General features: G+C 39.5%; 2 protein-coding genes across 7 annotated transcripts; one reads left to right on the forward strand and one right to left on the reverse strand.

Annotated features, from left to right (window-relative positions):
• Positions 1 to 2,578: 2,578 nt before the first annotated feature.
• PSMG2 (proteasome assembly chaperone 2) lies at positions 2,579 to 9,229 on the reverse strand. 2 transcript variants are annotated; one of them, XM_068396037.1, is made up of 7 exons: positions 9,096 to 9,229; positions 7,287 to 7,458; positions 6,689 to 6,747; positions 5,641 to 5,759; positions 4,586 to 4,759; positions 3,295 to 3,415; positions 2,579 to 2,868 (listed from the first exon to the last, which is right to left on the reverse strand). In XM_068396037.1, exons 1-7 carry the CDS (start codon positions 9,162 to 9,164, stop codon positions 2,776 to 2,778), a joined length of 807 nt encoding a protein of 268 aa, XP_068252138.1. In that variant the 5' UTR covers positions 9,165 to 9,229; the 3' UTR covers positions 2,579 to 2,775. The 2 variants fall into 2 exon arrangements, with proteins under 2 accessions (XP_068252138.1, XP_068252139.1); XM_068396038.1 differs by having other exon boundaries at positions 7,287 to 7,454; positions 9,096 to 9,167.
• On the forward strand, positions 8,277 to 25,161 carry CEP76 (centrosomal protein 76). Of its 5 annotated transcripts, none has more exons than XM_068396033.1 (12): positions 8,277 to 8,351; positions 10,665 to 10,820; positions 11,161 to 11,242; positions 11,603 to 11,827; positions 11,999 to 12,184; positions 13,978 to 14,075; positions 14,754 to 14,882; positions 18,564 to 18,755; positions 20,667 to 20,833; positions 22,635 to 22,968; positions 24,144 to 24,361; positions 24,808 to 25,161. In XM_068396033.1, exons 1-12 carry the CDS (start codon positions 8,349 to 8,351, stop codon positions 24,944 to 24,946), a joined length of 1,929 nt encoding a protein of 642 aa, XP_068252134.1. In that variant the 5' UTR covers positions 8,277 to 8,348; the 3' UTR covers positions 24,947 to 25,161. The 5 variants fall into 5 exon arrangements, with proteins under 5 accessions (XP_068252134.1, XP_068252133.1, XP_068252136.1 ...); XM_068396032.1 differs by lacking the exon at positions 8,277 to 8,351 and adding an exon at positions 9,274 to 9,481; XM_068396035.1 differs by lacking the exons at positions 8,277 to 8,351; positions 24,808 to 25,161 and adding exons at positions 9,274 to 9,481; positions 23,615 to 23,675 and having other exon boundaries at positions 24,144 to 24,219.
• The last annotated feature ends 638 nt before the right edge of the window (positions 25,162 to 25,799 follow it).

The raw sequence follows: 25,799 nt of genomic DNA on the forward strand, positions 1-25,799 counted from the left end.
CTAGGCCATTCTTTCTTGACCTGTTCTCTAGTACGTCAGCAAAGCCCCAACTCAAACCAAACATGGTCATTAGACCGCGCAGAAGCATCAGTGCATGGAAGGCAGAACTGAGTATCTCCTACAGCTTCATTCTAAGGTCAGCTTCCAGTTTGACTGGTAAACCTGACACACCCTGGTGGCTTTCAGGTCTAAAGCCCAAACCAGGACCATGATTGGCTTCAACTTCTGACTTCTTAGAAGTTCAGATTCTAATCAAGGAAAGCGAATACTCGGTTCCAGATTCAGCAGTGCATAAGAACAAGCAAGTAGTTCCTGTGATTTACACAAGCCTATGGGCTTAAAGTTAAGAAGTATTCTAAGTGTCTACTGCTTCAGGGCAAAAGTTTCCAACCAGCGTGGCAGATTCAGCTTTCCAAACTACTGTACAGCAGCAAGTCATACTCCATAACAGCTACCAAATCTCTCTGTGCTCCCTACTCTCCAGTTACAGGTGATGTATTACATTCACAGAGAGTGAGAATCCATCACAATGAAGAATGACATCAGAAGAATATTTAGGTCATTAGTCCTTTTCTAAAAATGTGAAATTTGAACAACAGTATTTGCAAGCACGAAATATGACCATGACGGGATCTATATGAAGGCAGGCTGCAAATGGTTTAGCCTTCCACTTGCCTATAGAAACTCAAGCTTCTTGTAAAACAATGACAAGACCGTGAGCCAAAACAAATCTTTAAGCTTGGACTCATGTCAGCTTTTCAGTCATGTTATTTGGTTCACCTTCTGGTTGTAGCTTGCTTACCAGTTGTATGCAAGTTGCTTTTTGTTCAGGTAAGTTTCTTTTGGTTCACAATCATCACAGGCACAACAGTCATTCCTGAACACTTTAAATCTATTCATAGCTCATTTTTCACACCATAAAACATGGCATCTTCATGAAATGTGGCATCTTCGTGCCTTACTACTGTAAAAGCTTATTAATATGAGCAAAGGATTACTTTACATTTCTAGCATGGTATTTAATGTTAAGAAGCATTGGTGTTAATACAATTCAAAACTTTAAAAAAAACAAACCGCTGCAGATGTAACAAAGTTATCATGAAACTTTTCCGGTTTTCCTAATGCCAGCAGCAGTTAGTTCCTGCTCACATTGTTCTACACACATCTAGATTTGTGACTAACTCAAATATAGTATTTAACTTGAGACTGCCTACATTTTAAGACATCATTTGAAGGTATTTGGACATACAATGAAGCATTTGCTCCACATATCAATTCTCCAAGGTTCAGTTTGCCCTGCATTACCTGCTTCTGCAAGGCAGACTTAAGACTGGGAAACACTTAAATTTCTTATTGTTTTGTGGAAAAAGAACAGTAACTGAATATTCATTTAAATATTAGTCCTCTGTGACAGGCATTCACTATGATTCTCACCTCACAAATTTTCAAAAGCCTGAAAAGATCAGCGATACCACGTCCTTTGCATGATCAGTCACATTCACTGAGTAGTTGTGTCACATTCACTGAGTAGTGTCACCATCTCTGGATGTGTTTAAGAATTAAGACTGGACATGGCACTTAGTGCCATGGTCTAGTTGACAGGGTGGTGTAAGGGCAACGGTTGGACTCGATGATCCCTGAGGTCTCTTCCAACCTGGTTGATTCTGTGATTCTGTGACTGAACTGCTCTTCTTTACCAACAGGCGCAAGCTTCCAAGCAAAGCTGACTACTGAATCTTATGCCTACACCTTTAACAGATTTCTTCAGGACTGCTGCTGGTCCTTTCCTCATCATTTGTACCACTGGCATGACAACACCACAAAAAAAAAAATATTTAGCAGACTAAAATTATAGCCTGTATATACATCATGCTTATTAATTCATAAGCTATAACTTAGAAATTCTAGATTTAAAGTTACTTTTAAATAAGCTGATGTGACCAGGCACTTCCAAAAGATCAAAATTGAACATGTAACTTAATAATGCAACAAGTACCATTACAAACGTTAAACACATGAATTACTCATCACACAATTAGTGTCTCAGACAAGCTTATAAAATATACAGATACCAGACTGCTTGCTATCAGGCCAATGATTTCATTCCTTTATATTTCAGAGCACTGTATTCATCCTCAAATCAGTCTAAGAAGGCTCATCTACCTAGAAAGCTTTAGTTTTAGCATCTCCGCAGCCCTTGGAAGCGGAATGGAAATTATACAACAGAAGTAGAGCAGAAAAGATAGACCAGGCTTCTCTACCACTTGCAGGCTCCCCAGCTGAAGCTACCACAACAGCATTGGAAAAAGAAGGCAGAACTAATCACTTCCGAGCTTCACTTAAGTCACCAGGAAGGTTGTGAAAAAAAGCTACAATCCAGAGTTGACATGGAAGAGTAGAGTTTTATCTTCGTAAGAAAAATCTATGCCTGCACATCAATCTCAAGTTCTCAGTTACATGAAGAAGGTACACCATAAGCTTTTCCATAGCAATAACACTTAACCAAAGAAAAAGTTTTTTTAAGAAATATTTTATTAGAAAAAAAATCAACCAAAGTTATTCAATAAACAACTGTACAAAACATATTTCTTTGGTCAATTTGTGAAAGTTACCTTAATTTCTTTAGCTACCCACATATGTGAAAGGAATTTTTCTTAAATAAAGAATTTATGTACACAACAAATTAAGCTGCTGTGGCTTGGCAATTACTGTGTAATCACCTTCTCAAGGGATGTTTGAGACTGCACACGTGACTTACAGAAGATTCAAAACTGATCAGAAGAGTGCAGGTGGAAGACCGTTGCCAAAAAGTAAGCGCCAAGAACTTGGTATTTTCCATTGTGAAGAAGTATCTGTGGGACTGTTGCTCTATAAAAAAAACAGAATAATTCTTTAAGTTTTAAATAATAATGATGTAATTCTATCTCTGGCACATGTATTAAAATAACAGGCAGCATTTCAAGCGTCAATATCATTGTGGGTTGCTTTAGAGAAGAGTACTGGAAGATCGAACTTGATCAAACCTTTACACAATTTCCCCCCACACCTGTCAAAGAACGGAACTGGGGTTAGGTTTGGTTTTTCAGGTGGGGAAATTCCCAGTGAGATTTTAATAAAAATATATCTTTAATTTGGTGTATCCTTGATGCCAAGGGCCACAATGAACCCAACCCGTACACTTGTAACTTTTCTAAAATTCAGCTGAGTGACATTTTCAGCGTTCCGGATTGAAGAAAAATGAAAATAACGGATATAAAATACAAAAGCAAGAATTCTGGATCAAACAGCACTTACTTCGCTTTTAATTAGCTGGAGCCATTCATTAAGATAGTTAACAAGAGCAAATGCATCAGGGATGTTGTCCCCTTCTGAGCAGAATTTCAGAAGAACTGCCATTTGGATTCCTTTTGAACAGCTGCAACAAAAATGAGCAGGCATTTCTATTTCTTTTCTAAATCCGAAACAATTATATTTATGTATTAAGAGCAATAACAACCTGCATATGGCTTGTTAAAGAAAACCAAAACCAAACAAAAAGTAAAAATCTATGCCTATGCATAGAGATATTTTTTTCCCTCTCCAGACTTGCTTGGTTACATTTTCACACTTCATGTTCTTTTTCTTGAATCTGTTCCTTGCTTTGTCTTGAATCTGTTCCTTGCTTTGTGAGGCAAGAATCCTAGGTTGTGGAAGAGTTACTCAGGGCCTCTTTTACATACCTAGTTTGCATTTTTGTGCTGGTGGGACATTTATACAGATCCTTTGATACAATCACTCCTTATCTTTCCATATATTTCAAACAGCAGTTTTGCAGGCTGCACATCACTACTTTACTCACAATATTCCCATTTTTTCATTTAGATATTGAGATTGTTATTATATTTAAAATTCTTTTTTCTAAAGTCCTGGGAGGTCTTTCTTTTGCATTTGTATAGTGTTTCCATAGTGAAGTCAGCACAAAGGTGAGCGTGCTGTTAGTAACTCTCCTGCTGTTGGATGCAACAGTTTGGACAGGTGTCAAAAACAATAGCTAAAAAAAGAAAGTGAATTTTCCACCTGACACTTACAAACCAAACACCTTTTGCAGAGCTAACACAGTTTTACCATAATGAGCAACTGTTACTATCCAAAATTTGAAACTCAGACATGCTTTTGGCAGAACTTCTGATGCACACACCTTTTAACAAAAGCTGGCCCTGAAATTTTAACTCATTCTTAGAGCTCACATTTTTTTTTACAATTGATGATGGAGCTATTTGTCACGGGAGACAGTTTTAGTTAAAGTATCACAGCTACAGAAATTTTACTATTTACAAATTGCGATTTGCATAAAGTCAGACACCAGATTAATCACGATCTTAACTGTAAGGGCTTTATTATTTTCTTTTAGCTTATACAGAATTCCCTATTTTTTTCCTCTTAATTATGGTCTTGATCTGGAAGAAGTTCTAGTCCTATAAAACTATTTTCTATGAAAAGAGGGACTTTTCTCTTCCTATAACATAGTGGTTTAAAAGATAATTCTAGCCACGTACTAAAAACAAGACTTCTGGTATCTTTCTGTGCTTATCTTTAGGCAACTCACCTCTCAGTAAACAATAGTTTTGTGATGCCACCTCCAGGAATATGTAGAACTTTTTCTGAATCGTTTATTCCAGGGTAAGCAGCTACCTTTTCCATTTCTTTCCACTTTAGCTCCTGCATAAGGCCTCCAACTGCTTTCTCAAGATCAGGTGTAAGTAGGTAGCGTAGTGGTGTCCTAGGAACAAATCAAAAATACGTTCAATGTGACAATAAAAGACACTACCCATGTTATTACTTGTGACAAAAAGAAGCTGCAAGCATTGAGGACCTTGCACCTGCAATGAAGAATTGCACTGACATTCCCTTTCTCCTCAAATCAAAGTTAAAATGTAGTCTCTGGCTTCAAAATAGTACAAACTACTCAATTTTCTGCCAGAAATAGAACTAAGGTACCCTTTTTATAGGGGCTCAAATAACTGGCAAGTACCAGATACATAAGCACATAACTGCTTATGGTTGTTAAAATTATTTACAAATAAATGTGCTTTTTCTTCCTTCAGACAGGAGGTGATTAAATTGAAGTTAGTTAGGGTAAACTTGGACTTTACTGTGATACAGTATTTTTAATTAGCTCACCCAACAAATATCTGCAGACTTCAGTCAAGTCTAAATATTTTCTGCATGCACTACCCTCCCTCTTCAGTGACTCTGCTATCAGAGAGTTATTCTGTGGTGCTGGGGGAGGGGGGCTCTTAAATCACCACAACTTACGACTCAGACCACATTGAATAGCCATCAGTCCCTCTCATTTCATTGCATGCTTGCAGCCACGAGAAATTGAGAAGTTAAAACTGAGGCTCTGTTGGCTGACAGCACAGGCCAAGTGCAATTTACTCATAGCTGATTATTTGCTCAGTACTTTCAACACTAGTAACTAACAACATTCAGAGACTAATCCTGTATAACATAATACTTAATATGCTATCAAAACATTTTATGACCTATGTACACAGCAAAGCAAAAGAACCCTGCCAAAAGTACTCAGTAGAGGGAAATATGTCAGTTTGTCAAAAAGAACAGAAAAGTTAATTAGGTCTTTTAATGACACAAACATACCCAAGAAGTTGCTCATCATCGCGCTGGTATGCATGGCTGCTAGACAGAAGAATGACTCTGGCACATTTGCTGCTTTTCACCCAAGAAAGCAGTGCTTGACAGAATGGCCTGTACTTGTTCTTTATGAAAAGACAGAGGAAAAAAAGTGAAAAATATATTGTGTCCTTAAAAAAAAGCCAAAAGCCAACAATATTAGGTGTTACATGGAATGTTTACGAGTGATGTACACTTTTCTTCATCTCCATTTAGTCTTCAGATACATTTTTAAAAAGCAGAGGGCTGTTCTGGTTGTTTACTTAATCAAAACTACATGTATAATGATAAAAATTATCATTAAGACCATGTTAACAGCAGCAGTACCACCTGTTTTGTGTGCCATTAATACCAGTGGAAATAGCTTTAGAGTAAGATGGGATGGTAGGATCACACAGTATTTTTCCACACTTTGAAGTGCTAAAAACTATAGCACAAAATTTCTCCTGGTGTGGTATTCTGCTTATTTGAAATTACAGCCACTGTCCAGTTAATGAGTAATTCTAAATTTTTCATCTTTCTACATAACGAATGCAGTTTAAACAAATATAGAACACTATGAAATAATGAAATTGGAGTGACATCAAAAATTAAGCTATTATAACAAAAGACAAACACACAAAGACAGTAAGTGTAAAGAAAAAAAAGGACCCAGACCATTTTGTGTTTTCAAAGCTGTTAATAACTAAGGATGTATTTACACTAAAATCTACCAACACAGGTAGGTTGTTCTGAGGCTTTGAAAAACAAAACCAAACCTCAACCCTCAATGAATGCAGAAGTCAGTTTTTTTTAGCTAAAACTGCATCAACTACAGAACATGTTATAGCACAAAGCAGAACAATATTTTGCTCTTTTTCAGTCTGTTTTTTTTTTTTAAACAAAACGTTTTATAATGTGGCACTTCTAGTTTTGCCTATTTAGTCTTAAAATTTACCTAGGCCACTTAAACTATTTGCCAGCAGAACCATTCAAACTGAATAGTGAAGTAAGAACAATCAACGAACATACATACCTTGATAAAAGGTGATCTGATCTGCAGAACTACGAGTTTCTTTGAAGGTAATGAATACACTACAAAAAGAAATAATTAAGTTTTGTAAGAAAAAGCAAGAAAGAGATCTGGGTTTAGAAGTATCCAGATTTATCCAATTTACAAACCTCAGGATAGTAAAACTTCCAGCTATCAATTCCTACAGGAAAGCCTGACAATATCCACAGTGTTAAAAATACATATTTTCGTGCATTGTCTTCATCGGACTTAATTTTACTTGTCATAAATTCAAAGGACTGACTGAATAAAAATACATGAAGATCTGCCTCCTGTAATGATTCAGATAATCTCTTTATGCAGCTTTGCAAAGATTGACAGATTATTCTAAGATACGTCAAATTGCTTCCAAATGTTCCATATGTCAAATTGGTTATCCAGAATAACAAGAGTAACAGTTTCCTCTGTGAAGTGTAAACACATTCCTACAACTGAAGTTGTTATTACTGACCTTAGTTTAAACATTCTTCACATAAGCAAAATGTAACAACAACAAAAACAGTAAGTGTGACATTCTTGCACCTTATGCAGCTTGCAAGTACCTTCAGCATTCAATACCCACCTTCAGCATTTATACTCAGCTCCACTGAGTTTTCTTCTGCTGTTGCATATGGATTATTTCCAACCATTGGCACCAGGCAATCAGTGTAGAAGTAACCAACTTTAGTCATGTTGAGTGTGGAAATCACTAGATCTATTGCCAGTTGACCAACATTTCCCACCGACACTGCTGGCTGAAGTAACAGAAGTTACTGATTTACTGTGTATTTTATGGACAATACAATATGTTCTTCAAATATGACAGTTTCAATTACTTCAATTCTGGTCAAACACAATTTCTAGAAGCGGGTGCTCATTCTCTGACAAAAGTGACTATTTCTTAACAGACTACTGCAGATTTTGGTCCCTGTCCCACAAAACCCTCCTGGTCACTTCTGTAAACTTAAACAAAGGCCTGGAAACTTGTCTCCTCCCTCTCTTTTTTTGGATAGAGAGTAGATAAAAGTCAACTCAAACGACTAATGCCGAGATTGGCGGGCCTCATGCGACACCTAACGGTAATGTTGATATTACACATTAAACCTATAAATCTCAGATTGACCCATATACCAGAGTAGATTTTTTTCATCTTTGAAGGATGAAAATGCTAAGGGTCATCTTGCGTTCATTTCATAGGAATTTCCATGGGTTAGCACCAATCGGGACAGATACGGACCTAATCTGATGGCACAGAAAAAGAAATTCAAGAGTTTGTGTCCTTGTACAGAAACTATTACAGGAAGACAACAGTAAAATTTTCAGTTGCTTCCCTCTAATTTATAAGCAAGCCCGTGTCTACAAATTGCTGCTGCCATCAATTGTGGAAACACTGAACTTGATGCTGATAAGCCCACGGTGAAAGAGGACGTAACAGCACTCACAGACTGTCATTACAAACTGGCTGGTGTTCCACAGCCGGTTACTCCCAGTCAAAGGAAACAGCAGTGACCTATTTCCTGTGGCCACCCAGCTGATCTGCGATGACTTCCCGTGCACAGTCATCCCAGGCCCTGCAGCCCTCGAAGCAAGCTGATAAGGTTACCTTGAAGCAAGACAGCAAAGGGACTCACGAGTTGGAAAAATAATGGTATGCTCCTTCACAGCCTGCACTGGAACTCTTACCCCACAATAACCCATGTAAGCTCAGGTGGATTACTTCAAATCGATTTCATACCATGTACGAAGATGATTAAAATTTCCTAAAGCAATCCTAATCGGAGTTTAAATATAGCACAAATGAGGAATTTTTCATTAAAAGCATGTATATACAGCATTTAAGCGAAAAAAATAATCTTTTATTCCAGTGCCAAGCCACAGATACTGCAAATTTTGTAAGATGACATACGGCATTGTAATCTTGGGGCGAAAGCATGTAGCTATAGCTCAGCACACAACGCCTAGCTTGACGAGAGCAGAAAACGAGGGGCTGAGGATGGAGAAGTTGACGGAAACGGAAGACACCGCATTAAGCTCTACTGGAAACAGCTCTGGGAGGGACCCCTGCAAATCCCCCTCTTTTACTCGGCGAAGTATCCGATATACACTCGGGCACAGCGACCGCCTGCCCAGCGCCTCTCCGCTTTCCCGCAGGCAAGTACCCAGGGATGACCGCCGGGCGGGGGTGAGAGAGACCAAAGCCCCCGGCCCTCCTAACTCACAGGCGCGGGCGAGCCAGGGAGGCAGCCCCCTGCCCGCTCCGCACAGAGCGCAGAGAAGCCCCCCGCGCCCGGGCCCCGAGGAGCGGCACGCCCCTCCCGCCCGCTCCTGGGCGCCCCGCTGGGGCAGCGCCCCCTCAAGCCCACCGAGGGGTGGAAGCAGGAGCGCGACTCACCACGAGCAGAGTGAAGCCTTTAAAGTCGGAGCTGGCGGCGCCCCCGCCACGCTCGCAAGGAACAAACATGCCGGCGGAAGAAGAACGAAGCACCGAGCGCGGCGCCTTCCTCCTCAGCGGGGCGGGGAGTAACGGCCGTAACCGCCCGCCTCGCGCGGCGCCCGCCAGGGGGCGGGGCGGCGGCCGCGCGCCGGGTCCTTCCCCGCGCCCGTCGGAACGGCGGTTGGGGCAGGGCAGGGCCGGGCCCCTCAGCCCCTTTCCCCCTCCTCCCCCCGCGTCTGGCGGTGCGGGAAGCGTGGCGGCAGCGCAAGAGAGCTGCCGCCATGTCGCTGCCGCCGGAGAAAGCCTCCGAGCTGAAGCAGATCATCCACCAGCAGCTGGTCAAGGTGGGGGCGTCTCCGCGGTAGGGCGCCGGAGCGACTTCTCCTGCCAGGGGAAGCCCCGGGGGAGGGGGGTGCCTGGCCGGGCTTTGCTGCTACCCGTGTCGGCAGTGCGGACCCCCGGCCCTTGGTGGCAGCAGTGCCCGCTGAGGTGGTGGCAGGACATGCGGTGTGCTCGCTCCGTGCCCGGTCCCTCGCCCTTCTTTGTTTTTCCTACTTCAGCCGCTTCACGTGGTTTCCGGGCGCCCTTTGCGCCCCCTTCCCGCCCGCTCCCGTCTAACCGCAGCCCCGGCTCGCGGCCTTTTCCCCGCCGTCTGCTACCGCCTCCGCTCCTCGCCGTCATCTCCTCTTTCCTGGGCTACGGGGAGATGGAGCTGAGGCCCCTGCCGTCCTGGCCGCCCCTGTCCCCCTCGTTGCTGCTCTTTCACCCTTGTGTGGCCGCCCCGTTCAGGGCGGGAAGGACAGCAGCGGTGCGGGCCGAGGCTCCGAGGGGCTGAGCGGCGGGGTCAGCACCCTAAGACTGAGGCTCTTTGGGGTTTGTTTTTTCTTTTTTTCTTGCCGCCTTTTGAGCGAGGTTCTCGGGCTGGGTCTTGAACTGACGGGGAAATAAATACGAACGCTTTAACTCCTGTATCGCTAAGTACTTCGGGTCCCGGTGGCTGTGGCCTTAACGTCCTTTCCTGTGTGAGAAACAGCTTTACAAATCCATGCAGTTTCACAGCTGAGATGGACAGAAATTCTCTGACTCCCCTTTGAGCATAGGGGAAGCCTGCAATGGAGATTTACTACTTTCTACTTTTGTGCCTTACCTACAAGTATATAAAGGTGAACTTTTTCCCTTAAAAAATAAGAAACTTATTCTGAGTTTGAGGGGGCAAGGAACCAAAACAGTGACCGTTTTATAACTGATGGATTTGCAGACCTTTTTGTAAGGAGGGAAGTTCGAGGCAGGGGTGCTGTCAAGAGCAGTGAAAATGCTCAGGGTTGGTACGCCCATGATTTTTTTAACTGGCAGAGCTGCTTTGGTGAGATAGTGACTCATTTGATTAGTTCTGAAAGGATTAATATTTTGATGTAGTTATTTCTGTGTTTATAGGAGAATACCTTTAGTCTATAGAGTGGATGTTTAGTCATAGCTGCTACCATATAAAAAGCTTCTATTTGTAGCATATAGTGGATTTTTTTTCAGATGGATGTCCATGGCAGGATAAGAGAAGTTCTTGCTGAGACTATACGTGAAGAGTTAGCACCTGAGCATCAGCAGTTATCCACAGAAGATCTGATAAAAGCCTTAAGACAACGAGGAATCATTGATGATGTTATGAAGGAACTTAAATTTGTAACTGTAAGTAGCTTTTGAAGAGTGAAAATATTTTTGCTTATTCCTCTTACTGAATTGGTATTTTGACAAAGTGAAAACTTGATACTTCTAAAGGTTTGTAATGGCTTTACTGATTTGTGACATAAGAGGAGCAGAACAGCTTAATGCATATGCTAAAATTGGTTTAATGATAGTACTACCTTGAAAGTATTTGTTCAGTTTTGTTACATTTCAAGTACTGGAAGGGAGCACACCTGAGGAATGGCATTCAGTTGAAATGGAGGATTCTTTAATTTTTAGAAGACTGCGGTAAGAGCACTGTTGCATCCCTTGACGCCTTAACAAGTCTTAATTCTAATTCCAGGATGTGAATGAAAAGGAGAGGACTTCAGCTCCAAAACCATCAACACATTTTGTTGACAGAGAACCACCAGTTTTGAAAAAAAGTATGTTGCTTGTTTATTTTGATATTTGGATCATAGTTTTGAGAGAAATTTGAACTCTATGATTTTTGAACTCTGAATTAGTAGTTCAGTATGACCTGGCATAAAGGTGGATGTTTTTGCTGCTTATCTACAGGAAGTAAATTTATGGAAGCAGCAGAAATTAGTGTCGCATAAAATGTAACTTTTTAAAAAAATTCATTGATTTTTACATCAACTTCCATAAATTTTAAAATCACTTTCTTATAAGGACTTGTTCCAGAAAAGTTTATTTTTTTCTAGTTTCCTGTTAGTTAGCTGATATTTAACATGCTTCCTAGAATCTGTTTGTAGTCTCTTCATTTTTATTGCTACACTTTACAGCTAACATTGACCCAACACGAAGGTATCTTTACCTTCAGGTTTTGGGTGGAAAAGCTTTTCTGGAACATCTTCAGGAACCGGAGCCTCTGCCTGGCCAAATCTGTTCGACCTTCGCTCTGTGTTTACATTTTCGAAATCAACGCTTCCGTTCTAAACCTGTCCCCTGTGCCTGTGAGCCAGATTTTCATGATGGTTTTTTACTTGAAGTACACAAGGATAGCCTAGGTAAGGAATATTTATTTTAAGATAGGATCATTGCTTACGCTTCTGGACATGAGATTTTTCTTAAAATGCAATGTATGCAATGAATATTAAACTCATACTTGTTTTAATTTTGAGGAGGAGGACTTGGCGTGATAACATTCTTGCTATCTTATCTTGGTTTAATAATGGCAGGTGATGGAAGTAAAATGGTGGATGCAACCACTATGTTATCTATATGTGATCCAGTGCATATGGTTCTGATCAAAACGGACACATTTGGTGAGACAACACTAGTAGCATCTTATTTCTTGGAGTGGCGATCTGTCTTGGCTGCAGAGAATGGCATAACAAATGTTGCTGTTGAACTCCTGGGTGTAGGTAAGGATAAATAATAAGGCTGTAACGATGGCTTAAAATATTGGGTACTGAGCTGGCTTATAAACTTAAAGCAGTATTTATGATGTAGTGTAATTTTAGTTTGGAAAATGTGTAGGAGATTAATGGTCAGATTTTTCTGTTACAGAAATAATAAAAATGTGTATTCCAGATCCTGTGTAATAATGGCCTCCATGTCTGGGAACTCCCACTATTGATTTTCCACAAATTTTGCATAAGTTATCAAAAACAAACCAGCAAAACAAAAATCAACCAATTAATCTCCAGGAATATATCAGACCGGTGCACTGAAGAGTCAAATCTATCTTGTGTCCCTTTCATAGCAAACTAGCACCTGCTAGAGAAAGTGTCCTCTGCTGTGTTGCCATTTATTCCAGTAGCTGGAAGCATGTTTTCTGACAGAATGGCTGAACAGCTTTGGTTAGGTGCTTAGCAGTTAGTGTACACGTGTATTTTTGTGTATGACTTGTCCCAACTCCTCTTTTTAGGAGTTCCACTTTAAGTTTTTAGGATATTACTATTTAGTGGATAAAGACTAGATCTAGGCCTCAATCTATCATGACTTCCTATGCTTGCTGTCCCAGAGTTTAGTCAAGTAGTAACTGATGAGTCGTTTGAGTATTCTTTTATTGCAGTTTCTCTGCCTATTAGGTAGGTGAGCAGTTCTTGATAGTTTCAAAAGAGATTAAATTATAGCTTCAAAATATTTTAAAGATTGGATATACTACGTAAGTTATTCCTGATTATTATCACTATTGCCCGCTTTTTTGGCGGCGGGGAATGAATTGGTGCAGTGTTTTATCCAGCAAATACAAATCTAGTAAGCTCATTTGCTAACGTGTTTGTTAGCTTCATTTCCTTCTGAAAATGCTGACATCGGCAAAACTTTAGTAAGCAATATGGGTTTGGATAGTCTCTCAAAGGGACAGCTTTTTATTTATAATGACTTGGAAATGCATAACAAATTAGTTTAATACTCAAATGGGTGCTGGGAGGAGTTAAATCTAATTATCATTAGCTTTTTTCCAGGTAATAAAGTATCAATCCAGTAAATCCAGTGCTTTTTCTCTTCTTCTAAAGTCTTGTCATTGTACAAAATGCATCAAGAACATCAAAGCATGCTGCCATCTCGGATAAATACACAAACTACTATGTGAGGCTTCTGTTGCTTGTATTGCTTATAATCCCATCTCTCTATTGTTTTGTAATCCTTCTTGTTCTTTACGTAATTCTGAATTTTCAGCATTATGCAACAACATTAGGTTTGTGGGGTTTTGTGGTTTGCTTGTTTTTTTTGTTTTTTCTTTTAAGTTGATTAATCTATTTGTATGGCACTCTGGGTCCTTCATAATAAACTGTATCTTGGGGAAGATGAACTTCACTTACTTCCAACTACTTAAATTTGAGCTACCTGTGTAATCAGTAGGAATAGGCACTTTTACAGTGTGTGACTGCTACTCTGATTTAGATGCCTATTCTAGATGTTTCTAGAATGCCATTCATCTCATATGTCCCAGTACTGGCTGCAAAGAAGGCCTTGGATAATTATCTCAGATCTAGATGTCTGTTTTTCTGTCCAGATTATGCTTGCTTAGAGCCTTATTTGAGTATGAAATTTAAATAAAGATGCTTATTTTGCATACATTTAAAGAAGTTCAGTTATTTTTTGTGATTATATAGCTAACATTTATTTTAATTATTTGCTTCTGCTTGGCTAAAATGTCCTAAGTAAAATGAATTTGAGAGAACTGATCAAAATTTATTTTGGTTCAAAGGTACAGAGTCAAAGGTTTCTGTTGGTGTTTTAAACATCAGACTGGAAATGTATCCACAGCTGAATAAGACACTGTCTCCGGAAGTAACTAATACGCAAGTAAGTAATTTTGGGGAGGGCTGACTTATTCTTTTATTGGGGGGGAGGCTCAGTATAGAATTACTTATGTAGATGTTGAGGGCTGTGGGTTTTTGCATGTTCGATTATTTTTTTCCCCATTAAATTTAAATATAATTACCTTTTTAAAACTACTTTGTTTATACTGAACATTACTTTATCTGAAATATTACTTTAGTGATTTTTCTATTTACGTGTATCAAAACTTTAAGAAGAAAAATAAGAAAGATGCAATATACCTAGTTTTCTTCAGGTAGTGTATGTTTTCTTGCTCTCTCTCCCATTTGAAATAATATTTTCAAGTCACCTATTCTGCCTGGAAAGCCAGTAGATGTTGGCCTGAAGGTGCATGCAGACATTCTTCTGCACATCAAAAGCTGAGCAATCCTTCTGTACAGAAATGCATCACTTAAGATGAATGCTACTTCAGTCAAGCTTGATATATGAGTCTACAAACAAGAAATGTAACTTGAGGGTTTTGTTCATTGGGTTTTCATTTAAAAATACTATTCTTCAGCATTTGCGTGGCACACTTTAAATATTAAGCTTTATTTTATGTAGGCCTGATTTGGTATCAATGTACTTAGTGACTATGGGGTTTTTTTTTTTCTTGTTTGGAATTAATATGTGTGTGATTGGTTGTGTTTTTCTTACGTGCAGTTTGCTTTGGAACGTCAGAAAACAGCAGAAAAAGAACGATTATTTCTTGTATATGCTAAACAGTGGTGGAGAGAGTACCTACAGATAAGGCCTACACACAACGTAAGGCTAGTAAAGATTTTTGCACAGGTTTGTAGATTTTACAAATAGACCAATCCTTTCTTCAAGTTATCTTTTTATTTTTAGATATATTTTTAAGTTTATGTGTGTATAGAATCTGTATATATTTATGATGTGGTTACATTCAGGTCAGGGCTACATGTGGTATATAATGCAAAAAATGAAGTTTGTAAGGATTGAATTTCTATACGTGTACTGAAGCTCAATAGCACGATGCAGACAGAAGGGCTGCTCCAACCACCTCTGATGTACAAGGTGATAAAAAAAGTCTATTTCATCTTTTCTTTGAATACTCACAACTGGTAAAGACCTAGGTGATCTGTACAAACTATTTCAAACAAGTTTTATACCAGATAAAACAGTTATAAAAAATTGACTTACTTAGAACAGATCCACACAATATTTGAGCTCTGTGTGCTCTATAAAGCAGTCTGTCTGGTTAATGTCACATGCTAACTACAGACATAATTATTGTAGGCTAGTAAATTACTATGCATCAGTTGTTCCTTGGTAACTGTCCCTCAGTAAAAGGAATGGTATGATTCTTTGCATTTTTAGTGCCGTGAATTTATCTTGCATGGTAGCAATTTTCCTATCACAGATAATGAGCAGTTGCTTATTCTTTTAAAGTAATGTCCTGAAGCGATCCCTGCCTACTCTTTCTTTTCAGTAAAGCAACAGCTTCCATTCTGGCTGTACCATACTACCATTCAGTAGTGATGTGAACTTCCAAATAAGGGTGTGGTGGGTTGATCCTGGCCAGCAGCTGAGCCCCCTTCCAGTAACTCTCTCACTCCACCCCAGCGGAATGGAGGAGAGAATGGGAAGGGCAAAAGTGAGGCAAAACTCATGGGTCAAGATGAAGACAGTTTAATAAGTGCATCACTTTTTTCCCCCTCTGCCTTTCTTTCCTCCCACCAGCAGGCTGATGCCTAGTGTGTCTCCAAGCAGGGGATAGTTTATAGACTCATAGAATCGTTTTGATTGGAAAAGACCTTTAAGATCATCAGGTCCAACCGTTAACCTAGCACTGCCAAGCCTACCTCTAAACCATATCCCTAAGCACCACATCTACACATCTTTTAAATACCTCCAGGGCTGGTGACTCAACCACTTCCCTGGGCAGCCTGTTTCAATGTTCAACAACCCTTCTGGTGAAGAAATTTTTCCTGATACCCAATCTAAACCTCCCCTGGTGCAACTTGAGGCCGTTTCCTCTCATCCTATCACTTGTTACCTGGGAGAAGAGGCCAACCCCCACCTCGCTACAACCTCCTTTCAGGTAGTTGTAGACAGCGATAAGGTCTCCCCTCAGCCTTCTTTTCTACAGACTAAACAACCCCAGTTCCCTCAGCTGCTCCTCATAAGACTTGCGCTCTAGACCCTTCACCATCTTCGTTGCTCTTCTTTGGACATGCTCCAGCACCTGAATGTCTTTCTTGTAGTGAGGGGCCCAAAACTGAACACAATATTTGAGGTGCGGCCTCACCAGTGCTGAGCACAGGGGGACGATCACTTCCCTAGTCCTGCTCGCCACACTATTTCTGAATCAAGCCAGGATGCTGTTGGCCGCCTTGGCCACCTGGGTGCACTGCTGGCTCATATTCAGCTAGCTGTCAACCAACACACCCAGGTCCTTTTCCTCCAGGCAGCTTTCCAGCCACTCTTCCCCAAGCATGTAGCGTTGCATGGGGTTGTTGTGCCCCCAGTGCAGGACCCAACACTTGGCCTTGTTGAACCTCATACAACAGGCCTCTGCCCTTCGATCCAGCCTGTCCAGATCCCTCTGCAGAGCCTTCATACCCTCAAGCAGATCAACACTCCTGCCCAACTTGCTGTAGTCTGTGAATTTACTGAGGGTGCACTCGATCCCCTCGTCCAGATCGTTGATAAAGATGTTGAAGAGAACTGCATACCAAGTCAATACCAAAAAGTCTGTTCTCCACATCCATCAGTTTTGCTGCTGAACATGGTGCTATAGGGCATGGGATATCCCTTTGGTCAGTTCACGTCAGCTATCCTGGCTGTATCCCCTCTCAGCCTCTTGTCCATGCCAAATTTACTCCATGTTGGGGCTGAATGAGAAACAGAGAAGGCCTTGACGCTGTGCAGGCACTGCTCAGCAATAGCTAAAACATTGGTGCGTTATCACTGTTCTGGTCACAAATCTAAAACAAAGCACCATAGGGGCTACTATGAAGAAAATTAACTCCATCCCAGCCAAACCCAATAAAAAGGCTTAAGGGTTTCAGGGCAGGGCATACAGAGAAACAAATACATAATTAAATAAAATAGGGAATTCTCAAACTGGGAGTTTGGTTTGGAACATGAGGTAAAAATGGGACCTGTCCTATTTTGAGAATAAAGCAATGTATGAATTAATGGTATCCTACTTTCTGCACCTAGAAAGCTACAGTAGGGTTGGGAAGAAGGTTGGAGGGGGAAGGGTTTGTGGATAGGATTTGAGGACTAAGTTCTTTGTTAGAGACCAGTATAGAAACTGGCAGCCTTCAGAACGCTATAGGAACTAGGTCCCCTGCTAGTTCGGTACCTATAGTGAGCTTATGTTGAGTCTCCTGCTGGCCATAGCAAATGCTAGTAAAACTACCCTTAATGGTCTTTCTCATTTCTGGAACAGAAATGAAATTATCAGAATGGTTTGATAATTTAGTTATAATCTAGTTTCATATGCAAAATGTAGAAGCATGCATTACATATATAAAACTATTATTAAATAATGAATTCTGCCTGTGGTTTTTTTGATTGCTTTCAAGCTGTGAAACAATTTTCAACAGGATTCCAGTCAGCTTCAAATAAATGCTGCTTTTCTTATACCAACTTGCTGGAAAAGCATGACAAAACCTTAACGGGGGCAGTGTGTGACTACAGTAAAAATACGAGACCATAATTTCCTGAAGCTGCAGAGATTTAAAAGGCTTCGATCCCTTTTTAAAATATGTGAACATAAAAGTACCAATTTAGCCCATTGAGGAGAAGAAGAGTTCTATAATTTTTGCAATAGTTTTAATAGTTGATAATCATAATATTTCCCTGCAGCATGTAATAAAACAGACCTTTTTCCAGTCATCTTATTTTTTCATTTTTCCAAGAAATTAGAAATTCTTACTATTATTACTCTCTTAATTTATATAAATCTAGTTACTTCATTGTGAGTAAATTTTACTGCTTTTTGGTGTTATGACAAGAGGTAGAGTATTCAAATTCAGAAGCAGAGACACATTTTAAACTCTAAAATCAGCTGCTGAGTGTTGGATGTTTTTTGGGGGGGTTGTTTTTTTAGTTTGTTGTGGGTTTTGGTGTGTGTGGGGATTTGTTTTGATTTGATTTTTTTGCTTGATGATAATGTGGAAATTGATGGTGGCACGTGAGCAGTTCCTCACCCATTTAAGAAAATTGATTGCAGCCTGTGCTGCTCCAGATGTTCAAATGTTTAGTCCGAAATGTCCTACAAGTGACAGAGCCAGCAGAAAAATCTAACTGTAATGTCTCTAAATGAGTTGCTTTAATGGTCTTGTGCCTTAATTCTAGAAGTATTTTTGTGTCTTAGTATTTTTGAGTGATATTTATTTCAGGGAGAATAAATCCCATTGCAAAAAAGATAGTTTAAGTTAAGATGAATCTTTTGTGATACTTTCATGGCTGGCAAATAACCGTATTTTATATGTTCAGGATGAAAATGGAGTAAATCGTCCAGTATGTTCATATATCAGACCACTTCGAGCAGGCCGGTTACTAGACACACCTAGACAAGCAGCACGATTTGTCAGTGTCCTGGGTTATGAAAGAGCTCCTGTCATCGGAGGAGGTGTTGGCAAACCAGAACAGTGGTGCACCCTTCTTGCTTTTTTATGTAGAAACAAGGTGTGTGAAAATAGTCCTTGTGTAAAAATAGAGTTGGTATCATATTCTAACTGAAGTTAGTAATTTAAAACAGGCTGCAAATACATGGATTAAATCACATTTGGAGACTTCTGTTAAAATAATTTGTTTACAATCTTTTTAAAGAGAAACATGTTAAATAGTAGACAAGAAGGCTTTGGAGCAGACTTTCTTTACTGCTATTGTTTGGGTCAGTTTGTCAATACATCTGTTTGACAATGAGCTTGCTTTTCTTCATTTGCTTTTCTAAGATCCCATATAATTATTCAATGAATCCCTGCTAGTGTGCAGGACACTAGTTTAAATTCTGGCCTAATCCATTTGAAAACGTCTCTTTTGGAAAACTGTTTTTTTTAGATGGTCTGAAATATACCGACAGTCTTTGCATCCCATTTTTGCAAGACAGAGATTTTCACTAAAAGTTTCAGCCTAGTTCTTCGTGATCTGACACTTGTATCACATGACTATAATAAATGAAACATTGTATTGTTCTGGATTATAGCTCTTCTGTTGTACAAATAAAAGTAATAATGATCCCTTTTAATACCTGTTTGGAGTGGTCAGTGTTTTTCATTGGCACTGAGATACTTCTGCGTTCAAAAATAACGTCACTGATGCGTTTGTATTAAAAAGATGTGTTCTTGGCAGCAGGAGCTGCCAAGTATCCCAGTTTTTAGACCTGTCTCAAAGACAACACAGAACAGACATTAGCTGTTGCCTCTGAGTACCGTATCATGCATAGGTACCATATAAAGGCACCACTGGCTACCCACTGGCTTTCAGATGGAGGTGGTGATCGCGACTTTTGAGTTGGAGGGCCATTGTGTTTGGAGGCACAGAGAAAGGGTGAAGGCAGAAGTGGAAAGCTGTATAGAAAATAGTTGAATTTACCCCCTGAGACACCAGCTGGACTGTTATTAATTTTTTTGTGAAAAGTGTTGTGGCATTATTAAATGAACACAGTTTCACCAGAAACTTGTTTAAACCTACTTTTCTGGATATTCCCCTTACACATTATGGTAGGGGAAGATTGTGTTATCTGTGTAATGAATAGATACATCCAAGAACATTGAATTTTACGTTTTCAATGTTCTGAATAGTATTTGACTGAAGAGCCATACTGTTCTACTTCTGAATGATGTGCTTTGTATTATGAAGGCTTCATTGCATGAGGAATTTTTTTTCTTGCTTTACAGCTGATATTTGTAAAGAACAAGATAAAAAGAATATTACACATTGCATTCAGAAATTGATTTCTGTGAATTACCAATGGTAGCAATAAATTTATCAAGGAAACTATTTTTTCATGGTTGAAGGGAAATGCAGCTACACATGACTTTTAGTTGTTACACAGTTAGGTCTGTGGGAGTATTTGTTTTACCTTTTTTGATTTCTGAACTTTGACAACACATTCAAGGCAGTAAAATTACAATAGAATTACATTTTATTAACTGATTAAATTTCCTAACTGTGAAAATACTGTGTAATTTCTAATATTACCTTAGATATTTGCCTTATGTACATTTTGACTTTTAATTAGAATGTTAATTTTGTCTTTACGGGTGAAAAGATTCTGGTTTTCGTTTACTTGAAGGTATCTTTGTAATCATAAGAAACGTTTTCCAGTCTTAATCATACAGTATATTTGAACAAAAAATATAAATAGTCTATCATTAGAACATACTACTATTTTTAAACAATTTTTTTCTATCACAGAAAACTAAAACTTGTCAAGTTTAAACTTTAAAATCTTGACTTCTGATATGTGCTTTAGGTAAACAGGAGAGAAACATGACTTGTTAAATCATGATTAGAGAAATATCACTATTTTCTTTCTGTAAGGTTTTATCCATGTCTGATACTCAAACCAGCTTACTAATATTTACGCTCTAGGGTGACTGTGAAGATCATGCTAACCTTCTGTGCAGTCTCCTTCTTGGGTTCGGATTGGAAGCCTTTGTGTGTGTTGGAACAAAAGCAAAAGGAGTCCCCCACACTTGGGTAATGACTTGTGGAACTGATGGAACAATTACTTTTTGGGAGAGCTTAACAGGACATAGGTGAGTAAAAGGAATGTAAGAAAACTGAGCAATGTATATTGAGCTTTGCGTGGGCTAATGTTGTTGTTATTTTTTTTTGTTTTTTATCCTTATGGCCTGTCATGTAACTCATGTAATCAAAGACAAAAGTCTTTGAATCTTTTTTTTCTGTGTACTGCTGTTGTTTGGAAAAGAACTGGTTCAGTGTAAGGTGAAATATTTCAACAATTTGTAATAATGTTTTCAGGGGCTTTAATACCGCATAGCAACTGTTTTGTGTCTTAAGGCAGCTGATAGCCATTGCTGCTATCGCTGCCATCATTTGTAAAGAAGGAGATGAAATCTGACATGATGGTTTAGGAACTATTGTGGTTTAACCCCAACCAGCAACTAAGCATCACATCAGCCGCTCGCTCACTCCCCTCACAGGGGGATGGGGGAGAGAATCAGAAGGGTAAAAGTCAGAAAACTCGTGGGTTGAGGTAATGACAGTTTAATGGGTGAAGCAAAAGCTGCACACAAGCAAAGCAAAACAAGGAATTCCTTCACTACTTCCCATTGGCAGGCAGGTGTTCAGCCATCTCCAGGAGAGCAGGGCTCCATCATGCATAACGATTACTTGGGAAGACAAACACCATCACTCTGAACATCCCCCCCTTTCTTCTTCTTCCCCCAGCTTCATATGCTGAGTGTGACATCATATGGTGTGGAAAATCCCTTTGGTCAGTTGGGGTCAGCTGTCCCAGCTGTGTCCCCTCCCAGTTTCTTGTGCACCCCCAGCCTACTCGCTGGTGGGGTGGTGTGAGAAGCAGAAAAGGCCTTGGACTCTGTGTAAGCCCTGCTCAGCAGTAACAAAAACATCCCTGTATTACCAACACCGTTTCCAGCACAAATCCAAAACACAGCCTCATACCAGCTACTATGAAGAAAATTAACTTTATCCCAGCCAAAACCAGCACAGGAACCCATATTTTTTTCCTTATTTCATCTGTGAAATCAGTGTTACAGTATTTTTTTTCTCTGCAGAAATCTCTGCAAGTTGTCTGAGATTCTCTCTCACTTGAGTCAGAGCACATGTAGCTGTTCTGTATTTCAAAGCTTCTGGAACCTGTTTGTTAAAAGTTCTTTCCCTTCTTCTTATTCTGTGTGTCCTGTTGCTCAAGTGCATAGAACGGTACTCAGTCCCAATTTTTATATTAAAAAAAAATTCTCCCAACTTAAGTGAAAAGAATTTTCTCTTTACTGATGTTATTCAGCACTGTGATCCACCCCATTGTACTTCCTAGTGGTATTTGAAGCATTACTTTTGGAAACACAATTTTTGTAATATATAGCTTCAAGTTGCATTGGTAGAAGCACAGTGGGACTATATATTTGAATATAAGATTTTGACTTTCTGAAAAGTGCTGATTAATGTCCAGTATTGAAAATAAGCAGTTCTATTTTGCCACTGTTTGTGTATCCTGTGATTAGCATTTGAAGATGTATTTCTCCAAATGAGATGAATAGTGTGGAAACTGTATGGGTATGTTGTTATAGTGGCAAAATTTAATTGCTGTTGAATAGCTGCTTGATTAATCAGCTTATTGTTCTAGATTTAAAGAAAAAAAGTGGTGTATTATTTCATTGTATGTTTTGCCTCCAAAATGTGTATAATTACTTTTCTGTAAATAAAAATGAATGCCATTTTTTTGGGGAAACAAAATTAACAAACTTGGCTTATATTTTTAAAAGGAGAAATGACTTATATCTGTCCCATCTAAATATTTTACATTGCCTTGAAATAAGGTGTATTAATAAGAAATTGAATGTTTTTGTTTAGGTACATCCACAGACCTATCAACCCTGATGACCCTCCACTAGTTGAACAACCCAAGCCACTGTATCCTTATCGCACAATAGGTTGTATCTTCAACCATCAAAAGTTCTTTGGAAATTGTCAGCCCTCCGACGCTGTGGAGGTCTGTGTGTTTGACTTGCATGATGAATCTAAATGGAAACCCATGAGTGGAGAAGCAATAAAATCTGTATGTTCCCCTGGAACAACATCTTCAGTTCCCCCTTTTCCTCCTCTGTGTGCTTCCACAGTAGATGCTGCGGTAACAAGCAATGAGATAGAATTGCAGCTGAGAATACTGATCTCTGAACACAGAAAGGTAATACTGTTTAAAGATTGTCATTGATCTGTTGCAGTAATAAAGGTGTATGTTTTTACTGTATACTTGTTTTGGATAGCCATTTCTTAGTTCGCATACTCATATCTTTGCAATCTGTTTTCCATCAGCTTTTGCAGAAATGCAGTATGTGAAAAGTGAAAGAACTGAAAAATTGTTTGGAAAGACTGTACTGAGCTAGTTTAGATGTCATACTTCTTATTTGTGGTGGTGATTTGTAGCCTCATGTGTGGGCTCTTCCTGCCACCCTGCCTTTGCCTCTCATTCTAGGTCTGTGATCTTCAACTTACTGGCACTTGCAGACTGCCGTTGAGTGGTCTGTGAAAGAGCTGGGAAGATCAAATCTGGTTGTCAGTGGGCTTTGCCTATCCATCACAAATGTTTTTGGTCCCTAGATAAAAGCAGGCTTTCAGCTTTTGTGATCTTACTCTGATTGCTTTACAAGATCGGAAGGTATTTCTGGAAGTTAGTTTCGTCTTAACAGGATTTTTACAAGACGTAATGTACCAGAAATTATTCTTCCTGTGCTGGATATGAAGGAGATGATATTTTAAATCCCTCTTAGCTTATGTCTGTTTTTAATATTTTTGTTTTGTTTTGTTTTTTTGTCTTCCCACACAATGCTCAGCCTTTGGGGTGGCAAGTAATTCCTGGAGTATGAGTCTCATGCAATGTTGAATACATACATGGTAGATTTTTCCACTACTTTGCACTTGTGGGATGGTAGGAGGGAGGTGCACGTACACGTGTATGTGTTTTGGGGAGCTGTTGTGCATTGTGTTTTCAGAGATGGGTTTCCACGAGAGACAGTAGAAAAATGTGAGGTGAATCTTAGTTGATTTTTCCCATGTTTTTGCTGTGTATTTATGCAGTGATACTGTAGCTAAAACATCTAGTTTCAACTCAGCTGGTCTTGTTTTAGTCTAGCAGTCTAACTTCATTTCTTCCTAAATGTTTGATATTTTGTTGGTTCTGTTTGATTCTTCCAGTTGGTGTGTGAGTCAATATAACAATTTTACTGCTTCATGGGTTCACTTCCATTAACTACAAATTAAAGATTTGTCATGGATTTGTTTGAATCTATACAGCATGCAAGCTTAGTCATATCCTAATGTCCGTTCTGCATAGTTGTCATTATTCTGTGACTTGCCTCACAGGATCTGGGCCTTTCTACTGTTTGGGATGACCATCTATCCTATCTGTTGTCACCAGCATTAGCAGCCTATGAGCTGGAACGTACAACAAGTATTTCTGCAGGAAACGAAGAGTTTCAAGATGCTGTAAGAAGAGCAGTACCTGATGGTCACACGTTTAAAGGGTTTCCTATCCATTTTGTATACAGAAATGCCAGGAGAGCATTTGCCACGTGTCTTCGGTAAGTTTAAAGATATATATATATATGTTAAAAACGAAGAGTAATACTTAATTATGAATTGCAACATGTTTTTTTTTTATAACGGCATTTAAAGAAAGTTAGAACTGGAGGAAGAGTTGTATGGTATATGTCATGGGTCATGGGGTACAGAGCTTTTATGTTACATTGGTGAGTTCAGTGATGATGGACTTCTCATGGGTTAAATTAAAGAATGAGGAGTTACTTTCATCTCTCTGCACTTGTTGAAGATGATGGGTGGTGTCGTTTTCCTCCAAGGCAACAGCCCCTGCACTGTACAGCAATATTATGATTTGTAATCACAGACTCATGACACTCATTGTTATTTAGGTGTTAGTCACGTTTGAAAAAATTGCACATATGTAATTGAAAATTTTAATAATACCTTAGTAGTATCTGTTACTCTTGTTTTTCTTTTTGTCATATAGATCTCCTTTTTGTGAAGAAATAATCTGTTGTAGGGGAGACCAAGTGCGACTTGCAATTCGTGTACGAGTGTTTACATACCCTGAATCTGCATGTGCTGTTTGGATCATGTTTGCTTGTAAATACCGCTCTGTCCTTTGAAAAAAACCCAAAATCATTCAGACATTTTTAGGTCTGAAAAATAATGTAGGTGGGTATAAAATGATGCAATTAAAAACTGACATTGTATTTTATATAAATGCCGCAGATTTAGAGTACCACTGTGTGTGTATTGAAGAGGAATGTGTACACAGTAATGATTGTATTTATAAAGAGAATTTATTCTTATTTTTAATAAAAGTTACTTTGAATACTTACAGGAATGTGGGTCAATTTACTAAAATGTGTGCATAAAATACTAGCTTCTCTTCTGCAGTTCCGAATGGGTGTGAGAATTCATGTAGAAAAAAGTCTATTTTACCTCTCCAGGGTAAGAAACTCCACTTTACCTTCCCTCTCCCTATAGCATCCTGGGTGTGCTTTGTGAGTGACTGAGATCCAGAAATACTGAAATATTTCTGCAGCAGGTGTCCTTTCCACAACAAAATTTACTTCTGCCTCTCTTGGACCTGGCAATAGCTTCTACATGCAGCTTCTAAGAACAGAACAGTTCAGTCAGATATAGGTGTCCTGGTTTGGCCCAAACCAGGCCAATTAGTCTTAGAGAAACCAAGGTCACTGCTAAATTCCTCACTGCTTACGAGTGAAGAGCCGAAGGGGGGTCGCACCTGCAGGGAGGAGCAGACAGGGCAGGTGACCCAAGATTGACCAACAAGGTATTCCATCCCATACATGTCATTCTTACTTTCCTATTTATCACTAACCCACTGCCTCCTGGAGGTGGGGCCCAGGAGGGAGGGGCCCTCCTGTCTCCCACTGATTGGTACCAGCTTTGCCAATTCTCCAGTTAAAAGCCTGCAGGTGTGATGGCAGGGGGAGCTACTGCATTTTCCCC

Source organism: Nyctibius grandis, chromosome 3 (genome assembly GCF_013368605.1).
Source record: "Nyctibius grandis isolate bNycGra1 chromosome 3, bNycGra1.pri, whole genome shotgun sequence".
Taxonomy (NCBI): Eukaryota; Metazoa; Chordata; class Aves; order Nyctibiiformes; family Nyctibiidae; genus Nyctibius; species Nyctibius grandis.

Excerpts from the sequence above, each read along its gene's own strand:
- PSMG2 (XM_068396037.1), bottom strand. The coding sequence starts at position 9,164 with ATGTTTGTTCCTTGCGAGCGTGGCGGGGGCGCCGCCAGCTCCGACTTT. Across the intron at positions 4,760-5,640 it reads GATGATGAGCAACTTCTTGG|GACACCACTACGCTACCTAC; the intron begins GTATGTTTGTGT and ends ATTTGTTCCTAG. Across the intron at positions 2,869-3,294 it reads TCCAGCTAATTAAAAGCGAA|AGCAACAGTCCCACAGATAC; the intron begins GTAAGTGCTGTT and ends TTTTTTTTATAG.
- CEP76 (XM_068396032.1), top strand. The coding sequence starts at position 9,419 with ATGTCGCTGCCGCCGGAGAAAGCCTCCGAGCTGAAGCAGATCATCCAC. Across the intron at positions 9,482-10,664 it reads TCCACCAGCAGCTGGTCAAG|ATGGATGTCCATGGCAGGAT; the intron begins GTGGGGGCGTCT and ends ATTTTTTTTCAG. Across the intron at positions 12,185-13,977 it reads TGTTGAACTCCTGGGTGTAG|GTACAGAGTCAAAGGTTTCT; the intron begins GTAAGGATAAAT and ends TTTGGTTCAAAG.